The sequence below is a fragment of the Antechinus flavipes genome, chromosome 3, assembly GCF_016432865.1.
Source record: "Antechinus flavipes isolate AdamAnt ecotype Samford, QLD, Australia chromosome 3, AdamAnt_v2, whole genome shotgun sequence".
Lineage (NCBI taxonomy): Eukaryota > Metazoa > Chordata > Mammalia > Dasyuromorphia > Dasyuridae > Antechinus > Antechinus flavipes.
In genome coordinates, this window is record NC_067400.1 from 403,020,019 (window position 1) to 403,033,758 (window position 13,740).

Below are 13,740 nucleotides of genomic sequence, written 5' to 3' on the forward strand. Positions count from 1 at the left end.
TGTTAGGCTGAAATCAGTGCAAGCAACAGAGAATCCATTTACACTTTGTTACATCTCTGCTTTGGAGGCTGCATTGAGTACACAATCATCTGCAAACAAAAAGTTGTGGTTAAACACCTTGGTTTTGGTTTGCAGCTTTTTCAATTTGAAGAATTTACCACCAGGGCAGAAGCTAACTTTGATGAAATGTTTATTCTCATTGAAAACATTTGACAACATGGCTGAAAACATCATGCCAAAAAGAATGGAAGCAAGCATACTGTCTTGTTTCACCCCGTTGGTGAGTGGGATATGGTTTTAATGGGATAAGATGACTGGGATAAGATTTAAGATGGTTTACCTTGGCATATACTTTCCAGGGATGATCACACATTGATAATAGGGTTGACACACACATTACCAGAGTGACCTTGGTGTTTGGGAAATGAAAGTCTGGAAGAAGTATTAGTCTGCCCACCCAACTGAAGTTATAAGAGCCATTGTGTTGATCTCATTGTTGTATACCTCTGAAACCTGGACAGTATATGAGCACCATGCCAGAAAACTAAATTGCTTACATCTGAATTGCCTTAGGAAGATTCTGAAGATCATTTGGTAGGATAAAATATCAGACACTGAGTTCCCTTCTTGAACTAAACTGTCAAGTATTCCAATTCTACTGAAGAGAACACAACTCTGCTGAGTTGGTTACATTGTTCAAATGCTAAATGTAGAGTTGCCAAAAAGATTATTTTATATAGAAGTCACATAAAGCAAGCACTCACATAATGGTCAGAATAAAAGCACTAGAAAGACACTCTGTCTTAAGAACTTTAGTATGGATTGTATGATATGGGAGACACTGGCACAGGATCTCCCAACATGATATGCTCTCTTGAAAGAAGATGCTGTTCTCTATGAGCAAAGGAGAATTAAATTATTTCAGTAGAAATGTGAGATGCATATAAAGTTAGAGAATTCATTCCAAATGTTCATATGGACTATATGGGCACAATTTGTGGCAGAGCACTCCAAGTTGTATTGTCTGATCAGCCATAGTTGGGCACACTGTAACTTGACTAACACTGTAATGTCATTTTGGTTCTCTTTGAGAATGAAGGACAACCAAACAAATACACACACACACCCACAAACAGAGGCTTTTTTTGAAATGTAAATGTATAGTTTCGTATTTTGAATCCTCTATTATGCTCTGCTGTGTACATGAAATGTTTTTTCTTTTTTTCTTTTGTATTTAATTTTTAAATAAATTAATAAATTATATAAAGAAAATGAACTTTTCCTTAATGATCTCATATTTTTCATAATGAACCCATTTAGGAAAAAAATGAAGATGTCAAGGAGTGAGAAAATGCTTACAATGCCCAATACTAGAATTATTGAAGCTGAGGGATCCCCTAAATTCATAATTTCCAACTTTCAATAGAGCTAAAGCTGACCAGGTATCCTCACTAAATTCAAAACCAAAATGATAATCCCTAAGCAACAGGAAGTTAGATAGCACAGAGAGCTGATCCTAGACTCAGGAAGACCTTAGTTCAAATCATGCCTTAGACAAGTAAGCTTACTAGCTATGTGGCTGAGGACACAACTTAATCCTGTTAATCAGTTTTCTCATCTGTAAAACAAGAAAGAAAGAAATGGCAAAACACTCTATTATCTTTGCCAAGAAAGTCTCAAGTAAGGTCACATAGGATAGTACTGTGTGACCTTATTCGAGACTTTCTTGGCAAAGTCTCTGTTTGTGGGTGTGTGGGTGTATTTGTTTGGTTGTCCTTCATTCTCTAAGAGAACCAAAATGATATTGCAGTGTTAGTCAAGTTTCAACAACAGGGAAAAGGGCACCTTCAGGCTGGTGAAGGCAAGGTAAGCAGACCAGAATGCACACTCCCAGTTAGTACATGGAGTAGATCAAATCTTCTCTTCATATCAGTGTTAGGATTGTGTTCATAAATGATTACTACACTTCTAGCCTGAGCAAGATTGTGAGACCTATTTTTTTTAATAATAGCTTTTTGTTTTTCAAAAGGCATGCAAAGATAGTTTTCAACATTCACTCCTAAAAATCTTGTGTTCCCAATTTTCTCCTTCTTTCCTTCCCTCCTTTTCTCTCCCCTATACAGCAAGCAATACAATATAGGCTAAATATGTGGAATTCCTCTAAATATATTTCCATATTTATCACGATGAATAAGAAAAATCAGATCAAAAAAGGAAAAAAAAATGAGAAAGAAAAAAAAAAGCTAGCAAACAACAAAAAAGGAATGAGAAATACTGTTTTTATCTATATTTATTCCCCATAGTCTTCTCTCTGAATGCAGATGGTAGTCTTCATCACAAGGCCTGAATCACCTCATTGTTGAAAAGAGCCAGGTCCATGACAGTTGATCAACACATAATTGTGTTGCTATGTACAGTGTTCTTTTGATTCTACTCACTAAAAATCTATTTAAAAAAAAAAAGGAAATAAAAAACAAGAGAAAAGATGAGATGTTTCTCTAAGTTAATTTTTGAAACAATTGTTTGGCAGTCCTATTGTGTTAGGCTTTCTTTCATTTTTCCAATGACAGGAATGGAATAGGATACCTTACTTTCACAACTATAGCCAAGGGGATAATTCTTAACTGAATAAAAGAGAGATGACAATAAAATATAAAATAAAGCTTTTTATTATATAAAACCAGAAGGCTTTTTGTGAACAAAGTCAGTGCAGATGTAATAAGAAAAATAATCAAATGGGGGAAATATTTCTTAAATATCACTAATAAAATATAGGGAATTGAGAAAAATATTTCTAAGCTACTCCCTAAAATATAGAATTAGAGGTTATAAATGATGTTTAAAAAAGAAAAAAAGCAGGGGTAGCTAGGTGGCACAGTTGATAAACCGGATTTCAAATCTGACCTCAGACACACTTCCTAGCTGTGTGATCCTGGGCAATTCAGTTAACCCCAATTGCCTGAGCCCACCCCGCTCCCCCAAAAAAAGAAAGAAAAGAAAAAAAAAACACTGAAAACTATATTAATACAAATATGCTTGAGATAAAATTCTTACATATTAATAAAATAGAAAATTGCATAGTAGGTTCCATGGTTTAGTTTTGCTGTTCAATTTACAGATAGAATATCTAATTTAGGATTTTATATCATTATAATTTTAGAGGTAGAAAGGGCCTTAAAGGTTATCTATTCTAACTGTCTAATAGAAAAAAGAAAACTCTGAAGAAAAACAAAACAAAATAAAAAACTAAGAGTCTCAAAGAGTAAAAGTAATTTGTCCAAGTTTATACAAGTAATAAGTGGCAGAACTAAGAGTTTAATATAAGTCCTCTGATTGCAAAGTAAGGTTTTCAATTACAACTCAATGAGGAGGCTTTACTTTTGTGTTGATATGGCTTTAGATTCATTCCCTGTCCTGCAAATTTGTTCCTATTTATAATTTTCTTAATCATTCCACAAAACTTACTTTCCATCTTTTTCTACTTGTGTTCATTTAAATTAATTAATTCTAAATTAATGAGTAGCACTGTCAGATTAGGTTTACACTGACTGGAACTTTTGAACTGTATAATGAAATGATGAATAGAAGTTGGAAACAGAATGATTGTTTTGTCATTGTTTCATTGTTGTATTCTCTGTATACCACTATCTTCTCTTTGTTCCTTATCTTCTTTGTTCTATTAATCTTTTTCTTCATATTCTTGTTTTTGGTTTCTCTAAGAATATAAAAATAATAAAACAGTATACAATAGCCAAAAACAATACATAAGATCAAATGGAAATATATGGTCTCTCACCATGCTTATTTTTTAATTCAACTTTTCCTCATTTCTTACATGACTTTATTTCCATTTTGTCATTCCTCTATTCATCTTGTATCTCGTTTCTCCTCATTTTTCTCATCCTATGGTACTTTCATTTGTTGCTTTCCATTTTTATTGCTTTGTTTGGTATCTCTCTTTCCCTACTTTGTCATCCCTCATTCATTCTCTTCTTGTTTTCCAATTTTCTCATACCTTAGTTGTCCCTGTATTATTTTCTAATGGTTCATTCAACATTTACATTTTCCATTTTTTTTTCATTCTTCCATTCACTTGATCAATAAGGGAATAAAACAATTACTTTGGGAGGCATGAATGGATATAAAGTAACCAAAAAGGAAATGCCATTATGGGAATAAATAAATGGAAAATGGATAGAGAGTGATTGGTCTCTTTCATCAAAAATTATTTCTCTTATGTAACCTTTCTTTCATTTTCTCATTGTCCTTTTAGCAACAACATTAACCCAAGCCTTCTATTACATATCCTAGTTCCTCTGAAGAATCTGAGATGTAATATTAAGTAAACTATATACTTAAGCTTAATTTATATGATAATTTGAGGAAAAACATTTTTCCCCTTTCTGTAGTCTATTAACTATAATTATATTAACAGTTTAATAGGATAATTATAGTAGCTGATTTGTCATTGCTTGAACTTGATGTAAGGATGAATTTGGGATGCGAATTGTAGAAACTGTTATATTTTCATTTAACTATCAGTTGAGTCTCAAAAATGGGACAATTTATCATCCTTTAAAGAAACTTTAAAAAGTTACTTTGTATCTTTTAAAGATATCATTCTGGTTTCAAAAAATGACAAATTTTTTTCTTATTATATTTTATATATATAATTTACATACAAATGTTTCCCTTTTGTACCACAGAATTGTGGAACAAAAGTTCTCAGTAAATTTCTTCTCACTCATTTACCTCCTAATTTAAATGTCTTGCTTGCTTTGGATTTATAATCTAACAAGTTTAAAAGATAGAGAGAAAGTGTGTGTGAGAGAGAGAAAAAAAAGAGAGAGAGAGAAAGAGGGAGGGAGGAAGGGAGAGAAGAAGAGAAAGAGGGAAGGAAGGAGGGAGGTAAAGAGGGAAAAAGGAAGAGAGAATGAACCTGTTTTTTTTTTTTTTAATCTGTGAACAAAATTTCTCCTGAAATATCATATAATATATAAAATTGAATATTTTTTTTCTGTTGATAGATAAGTTCTTAGAAGAACCTAAATCAAATGGACATGCATGAAAGACTGCCAAAAAAAAAAAAAGAAAAAGAAAATGATAAGGCAAGATAAATTCTAAGGATACTTTATATTAAATCAGGCATGGTGATTAAACGATCCCTTATGTAGAATCATTTCATTTATGAACCCCAATGAGATTTTTTTAAGTCATTCATTTTTTTCTTCTATGCTCTGCCCCTCTAGCCAATTGGTGGTGGGTGACTTGCCCAGGATCATACAGGTAATAAGTGTTAAGTTTTGAGGTCAAATTTTAACTCAGTTCCTCTGACCCAGTGCTCTAACTATGATGCTATCTAGTTGCCCTATTATTTCTTCTGTTCTTTAATTGATTTGGCATATTCCTTTATGCAAAGATTAGCTAATTTTTTTCTGATTTTTCTAAACTTGCTCTAACAAATTTAAAGATAAAATGTGCATTGATGATGTTGATAAAGTTGGTATGCAGATGGCATAAATAATCCTGAATGAGAATTTGGAGTAAGAACAAAGCATATGGTGATATCACCATTTGGTCCTACTTTGATAGATCTGTGATTTAATCAGTATAGGAATGAATGAATAAAGAATATATTTTTCTACATTTTCCCATGATATATGATTTTTATTCCTATCCCTCCACTGAAAGATCTCTGATTTTCTCTATTGCTTTTAAAAAAAATAACTTGTGATATCAATATCTTAACTTCTTTCATATTTTAATTTAAGTATTAATTCCCCTTGGAAGTGTTTCTCAAACTCCCTTATAATCTGTGGACTAGAAACCTAAGGTCTCTAAGTTTATATGGACCTGGTACAAAACTTGTATTATCCATTTGATTATCCATTTTCATTAGCCTCCTAATTAAATCATTTATATCTATCTTCTTAATAATGTTTTTATTACACTTCTGACATATAAATCAATATAAATCATCTTTGTTGATTTGCTCTGTCATCTACTTGCCAGAAAATAGTCTTCCCATTGCCCTCAGTGTTGTTTATACTTTTTATTGTTCCAAAATAATGATATGATAATATTTGCAGATATATAACATCACTAGGAACATAATTGTATAAAAGACATGATTTGTGACATTTGGGATATTGAAAATCCTTAAAAGCACTACACTATAAAATTTCCTAAATGCAATCATCTTTTTCAAATCCTATATTAAAGTTCATGTTTAGCTCATTGTTTGTACAAACAGACAAGATATGGGCATTGACACATTTCACTTACCTTGGCAGTATAATTTTGAGGGATGCACACATTGATAAGACAGACACACATATTTCCAGAGGTAGCTCAGTGTATCTGAAGTTCCAGAAGAGGGTATGGGAAAGAAAAGGTATTTGACTGCTCATCCAACTGAAGGTATGCAGAGCTGTGATTCTGACCTCACTGTAATATGTACGTGAAATCTGGGCAGTATACTAGACCCAGACCAAGAAATTGAATTACTTCCATTTGAATTGTCTCAGGAATATTCTGAAAATTGCCTGGCAGGATAAGATATCAACACTGAGGTCCTTCTCAAACTAAACTCCCAAGCATTCAAACTTTACTGAAGAGAGTGCAACTGTGAGAGGCTGGCTATATTGTTTGAATGCCAAAAAATTAAAAAAAAGAATATAGTAGTCATATAATCCCCAGAAATGTGATACAATGACCTTTCAAAATCTCTCTTAAGAACTTTGAAATTTATTTTATGACATGGGAGACACTAGCACAAGACCATCCAGCATTGTGCATCTTCATGGTAGATGTTACTGTGCTCTATGAGTAAAACAGAATTAAAGCAGCTCAAAAGAATCACAGGATGTACAAATTTAGAGAATCCTTCCCAAATGTTCACATGCATTGTTTTTGCCTGACCGATGGTAGAACATTTCTATATATATATTTTTTTTGTTTAGATCATAAAAGTCAGACACATTATAACTTGTCTCCAATATAACAATATTCTGGGCCTCTTCCAAGAAATAAGGACAATAATTGATGGGCTTCCTATTTCATAGTCTATTTTTTTTTCAGAGCTATATTTCATAGTCTGAATAATCTTTGATTCCCATAAACTTTGTCTTTTCATTTTTGACAGGAATACAGATCTCTTTATGCCTGTTGACTTAAATGAATAGACTTTTAATATATGCAGGCTACATGGAGCTAATAAGATAAATATCATTTGCCAATAGGAGACTTTGGAAAAATTATCAATAAAAGTTCTGTGGTTTGTTTAGACTTGATGTTGGCCATTTCACATAACACTTGCAAATTTCTTAGGTGAGAAAAGTATGTTTCCTTCTTTTATATTTTACTTAGTACCAGCGCTTTATGGAACAATGAATAGTCATCTTCTTAGTGCATCCATCAGAGCCACATATAACTATAACATAAATCTGAGGGATTCAATGTTTTAATATTTAGGGATATTTTATTTTTGTGCTACCTTGTGAACTGCTTTTAAAAATCAACAAACAATATACATAGAGGAATGTCTGAGTTTCTATATCCCCCAGTCAATTTTGTTATTATAAATATATGGTATTCTGTAGAAAGTCATCACTGGTAAGGCCATCTCATTTTTTTTCTCAGATTTTTAAAGGATATACTTGATGCAAATATATTATTTCTATTGAGATTTTATATAGAAAAGAAATTATACATGAAACCTGGGAATATTTTTTTTTACAATTAGTGTTTTTGATAAAGGCCTCATTTCTAAAATATATAATTGACTCAAATGTATGAGGATACAAAGTATTCTCCACTTGACAAATTGTCAAAGTATATGAACAATTTTCAGATGAAGAAATTAAATCTATTTCTAGTCACATGAAAACATGTTCTAAATCACTATTGAAAAGGCAAATGCAAATTAAGACAATTCCAAGGTACCAGTTCACACCACATCTTGGAAAAAATGATAGGAAAAGATAATGATGAATATTGGACATAAAATGGGGAAACTGGGAAACTAATACATTAATTGTGATGGAGCTGTGAAATGATCAGTCATTCTACATAGTAATAGTTGGGAATTATGCCTAAAGAGCTATAAAACTATCGATACTATTTGACCCAGAAGTGTCTCTATTGGTCCTGTATCCTAAAGATTTCATAAAGGAAGAAAAAGAACACATAAAGATGTTTGTGGGGGGACACAACCAAGATGGCAGAGAGCTAACTCATGTCTATCTGTGTTCCTCCTCATATCTTTCAGATCACCAGATCACATCTCTAAATCAGTTTTGGAGTGACAGAACCCACAAATAGTTGGAGTACAACAAATTTCCAAAAGAAGATACTTTGGAAGAAATTCAGAAAAGATCTGTTTTAATTGGACAGAGAGGAGAGACTACCAAGCACAGGAAGCCAGGGTGTGGCAGGGTTTGTGAACCAGAGAATCTAATGGGAGATTCTCAGGCTACTCTGTCCTGGTTACAAGCCAGTAGCTTAACAGGTTAGCTGTGAACCATACAAACCAAATACAAAAAGCAAATAGTGAACCTCTGAACCCGAGAAGAACACAGGACCTTGAATTGTTCTGCTTAGCTTTCTTGAGATCTTGGGACCATCCTTGGCTTCAGCAGAATAATCACCAAAAGAATAGTCAAGAATAAAGTCCAAAATCTTTATTATCGCCTTCACATTCTGTCTCCTTTGCCTGGGGCTGGGATAGTTTCTGGAGGCTCTCCAGAACAGGTCTTGGTTTCAATGGAGGAAATGTAGGAGGCGTCACCAAAGGCTGGCGCAAGATGGAATCTCTCAAAGTGTAGGAGGAAAGAGAGCCATCACAATGGTCTTTATCTTGAAGTCTGTGTCTGGCTAAGTTTGTCCCTAGTTTATATATTCTATTACAATTATATCATTACAGTATACTGAGTATAAACCAATCATTATATCACTAGGGAATCATTATTTGTTGTAAGATTAAATCAATTATACTGAACTAGAGAACTAACATGCTAAACTAGATAACCATTGTATTATCAATTCCACTAAAATAACATCTTGCTGTAGGATTAAATCAAAATTAAATCAGCTCCAGATTGTTGGAATCCTTACTAACTGCTAAGTAATTAGAGTTGATCTAATCTTACAAGAAGTTGTTTTGGCCAGAACCTGAAACAAGGTACTAAGTAGAACTACCCATAATCCCTCTCTCTGGAAGGAGCATAAATAGGCCAATGGGCCAGTCGAAGAGGTTCTTGGGAGAGGAAGACGCTACAAGTCGAGATTTCACCGAAATGACATGAAGACTGGAGCTGGCTGGAGGCTGAAGAAAAGCAGAGGCAGAGGCTGAAGGACCAGACCTTTGGATTTAAAGACTTTTAGAGAGAGCAGTAGAAAAAGGCCAATTAGAGCAGATCACAGGCAAAGGAGCTTCTGGGACATTCCAGCTGAAGAGATCAGGGGAGAAACCCCTGCTTGGTGGAAGTCTGATGGAAGATGCAATCCTGTCTGCTATTGCTGCCATGAACGAGCCGAAGACCTGTTCAACAACTGCTCTGAAGAAATATGTCTTGGAGAACCACCCAGGGACCAATTCTAATTTCCAAGTGCATCTACTGAAAAGAACCCTACAAAAGTGCGAAAAGAATGGATGGATGGAACAGATCTCTGGGAAAGGGTTCAGTGGCACCTTCCAGCTTTGTTTTCCATATTACCCCAGCCCAGGAGTGTTATTTCCAGAGAAGCAGCAGGATGAGGAGTCTGAAGAATCTGAGGATGATGATTCAGAAGAAGAAGATGAGGAAGATTCATCTGAGGAAGAAGAATCTGAAGAAGATGAACCACCACCTAAGAAAAGATTGCAGAAGAAAGCCCCAGCTAAATCCCGAGGGAAGACCACCTCAGTGAAACAGAGAGAGTCCAAACCGAAACCCAAAACCCCTGCTGCCCAGCGAGGAAAAGCAAGACCCACACCCAAGAAAGCTCCCCCAAGGCCAAAACCCCCGCCAAGAAAACCAAACCAGCCCCACCAGCCATCAAAAAGTCTGGTAACATCTCTTCCAAGAAGCCAGCTGCAAGTGGAAGGAAGGATGGGAAATCTTCCACCAAGGGCAAATCCAGGAAATCTCTCAGAGCAAAGAAGTGAAACAATAGCACAGGGGTACTGCATTGAAATTCAAAATCTTATTTCTTAAGGTCATTGTGCATTTGTTTTAGTTTTGATGCTTTTAAAATTGCATTTTTTTTCTTTGAAAAGCATGGGGAGGGAAGATAAAATAAACCAATTTAGTCATTTGTTAGCTTTAGGTACTATTCTCGGTACCTGTCCCTCCCCTTAGTCATTTTAGTTTCTGCAACAATTCAGGACTTTTCTAGGTCATGTAATCTATACTTGTTCTTTTTTCCTTTCCCTCTCTCCCACTTTTTTTTCCTCTTTTAAGTGGTCAGCTTAGACTTTATTGTTTGGTTTTCTTTTAAACAATTGCAGAGGAGATTTTTATATTTTTAGAAAGCTTCAGAAACAGAATGATGTGACATCAGGTACTAGAAATAGAGAGGCAACATGACACATCTACCTTTAGGGTCTTCTGTGTTGTAGTTATAGAGGGCTTTCTTTTAACTACTCTGTTAACTCTCCAATAAGAGAGAAACCTCTAAGAGATTCTTTTAGCGTTTGAGAAGTAGTCACATATATTATGATCTCATTGAAATCTGAAAGGGTGAGGCTCCTATGGGCCATTTGTCATAAGGAGAAGCTTCCTGGCTGGTTGACTGTGTAATCCCCTTCTCCCATCATGTGGCTTTCTGGTTGATTGGTCATGTCTGGGTACTGGACTTCTAGGCACTCTCTGGGTGCACCATTGGCTGCCATCATGCCCCAAGTGTTTTTTGCCTTGGGCCCTGGGGCTGGGCCCCTCATCCCGTTTCCCTGAATCTGTCTGCATTCTGAGGCCCAATGGAAGCCTCTGTTGCATTTTGGACATGGGGTTTGGGGTCTTGTTCTCCCACCTTGTCTTCCCATTCTATCTCTATAAGTCTCCCTGCCCTGTGGGGATATGGCCATTAATCTGTTCTTTGTCTTCCTCCTTTATCTCAGGCTTCCCCCTTTGGCTATTCCTAGAGTTTTTTCCTTTTTTCCTAGAACAAGTACAGTATTTTAAGGCCATCTGTATCGTATTATATAAAAAGAATACTTCAATGGAAACTGAACGAGGACCGTTTTCATTGTAATATGCGGCCTCTAAATGTATATTTACCCAGAGGAATGAGAGGCAGGGCCCAGCTCTAAAGTATCAATCAAAGGACAGGTGGGGCATGATAGCAGCTGAGGTTACACCCAGAGAGACTTTAGAAATTCAGGATTCTGATGTCATCAACCAACAGAAAAGCAATCAGGATTACAGTTGGGAAGAATATAGGCCTTTTAAGACAACAAGACAATATCCAATGCAAACCACTCCAATGTAATTACCAGATGATGAGGAGAAATCCCAAATTTGGTAAATAGAAGGAAATTAGATTAACTGCTTGGGGAAGAGGATCTGCTTATATTTCCACAGATGGAGAAAGAATCAGATGGCTGACTATGAAACTGTTAAAAAGACTTTTAAAAGCTTCAGGAATCATTGGATTTCTTAACACAAGATGAAACTGTTTTACTTCTTGAAAAACCAGCAAGAATCATTGGGTTCCCTGAGATGAAAAATTGTTGATGAGACTTTTTGCAGTACTTCAGAGCTTACAGGAATTATTAGATTCCTGGTGCATGAACTAATGAACAATGGATTCCTTATGGACTATTTCTAGGACTTATGGACATTTGTAAATTTTCAGGTCGATTTATGTTGTTACATTACTACTAGCCTGTGTTATATTACTATGTGCTTATGTATTTTAAGCAATTGCAAGAATCATTGGATTTCTTGAGATGAAAGATTGTTGATGAGACTTTTGCAGTAGTTAAATTTTCATGTTGATTCATGTTATTTGTTACATTACCACTAGCCTGTGTTATATTGCTGTGTGCTTTTGTAAATTATGTATAATGCCTCCCATATTGATGGATTTATGTATACCATGTATATCTGTTACAAAGTTCTGGCCCATATTGATGGATTTATGTGTACCCCCTCAGAAACCCCCTATGTTTTAAAACAAAAGAAAGGGGGAGATGTTGGAATCCTTACTAACTGCTAAGTAATTAGAGTTGATCTAATCTTACAAGAAGTTGTTTTGTCCAGAACCTGAAACAAGGTACTAAGTAGAACTACCCATAATCCCTCTCTCTGGAAGGAGCATAAATAGGCCAATGGGCCAGTCGAAGAGGTTCTTGGGAGAGGAAGACGCTACAAGTCGAGATTTCACCGGAATGACATGAAGACTGGAGCTGGCTGGAGGCTGAAGAAAAGCAGAGGCAGAGGCTGAAGGACCAGACCTTTGGATTTAAAGACTTTTAGAGAGAGCTCTTGGAACCAAGCAGAGAGATAGGCCTCTAAGCTAACCGGGCTATATTGGGATAATAAAAGATCTGAACTTTTATCACCTGGCTGCGTTTTGAGAAGAAAAAGCTCACCACACAGATGAAGCCACAAAGGGTAATATGAGTTGGTCCCCATTTCACAAAGTTCTCTTGGAAGAATTCAAAAAGAATTAAAAAAAAAAAAAAGAAAAAGAAAAAAAAATTGGGGAAAGGAAATGAGACCTTGGTAAGAGAATTTGGAAAAGGAAAAACAGAAATTATCTGAAGAAAACTTCATAAAAGTTAGATCTGATGAAATAGAAAAGGCATATAACTCCTTAAAATAGATATGAAAGAGAAATCAATTCATTGAAAAATAGAATTTGTGAAATGGAAAAAATGCAATGAGCAAAACACCTAATTTAAAAGCTTAATTGGATAAATGTAAAAGGTGATTTTAAAAAAAGCTAAAAGAAGAAAATAATTCACTAAAAATTAGAATTGAAGAGAAGTGAATGACTCAATGAGACTTCAAGAATCAGTCAAACAAATCCCCAGCCTCCCAAAATGAAAAAAATAGAAGAGAATGTAAAATATTTTATTGGAAAAACAACTGACCTGTCTAGGAGAGACAACCTTAGAAATATTGGGATTTCCTGAAAGCCACCATGATTTAAAAAATAGCCTAGGAATCATCCTTTAGGAAATCAACAAGGAAAACTGCCTGGATATCCTAAAATCAGAGGGTAAAATAACCATTGAAAGAATTCCCCAATCACCTCCTGAAAGATAAAAACTTCAAAGAACATCATAGCTAAATTTCAGAATTATCAAATTAAGGAGAAAACATTGCAAACAGCCAGAAGGAAACAATTGAAATATCAAGGAGTCACAATCAGAATTACCCAGGAGCTAGCAGCTTCAACTTTAAAGGATCAAAGAGCATGAAATATGATATTCTGAAAGGCAAAGGAACTTGTTTTGCAGGAATGGATCAACTATCATCATTCAAAAAACAAACAAACAAACAAAAAAAAAAGATGGCCAATCAATGAAACAGGTGAGTTTTGTTTATTTCTAATGAAAAGACCAGAGATGAACAGAAATTTGATCTTCAAATATTGAACTCAAGAAAAGCATAAAAAGTTAAAAAGGAAAGAAATATAACTTTCTTTTAAAATTTAAAAAGCTTATATCTCTATATGGAAAGATGATATGTTTAAATCTTGAGACTTGTATCTCTGTTATGGTTATATGTAGAGAGTGCAGGTATAATTTGA

General features: G+C 34.8%; 1 protein-coding gene across 1 annotated transcript; it reads left to right on the forward strand.

The window, feature by feature from the left end:
* The first annotated feature begins 217 nt into the window (after nt 1–217).
* Nucleotides 218–10,265, forward strand: LOC127557285 (heterochromatin protein 1-binding protein 3-like). The gene is given in 3 exon segments (XM_051990661.1): nt 218–280; nt 9,387–9,990; nt 9,993–10,265. Coding segments are annotated over 3 exon segments (822 nt in total). The 3' UTR covers nt 10,148–10,265.
* The last annotated feature ends 3,475 nt before the right edge of the window (nt 10,266–13,740 follow it).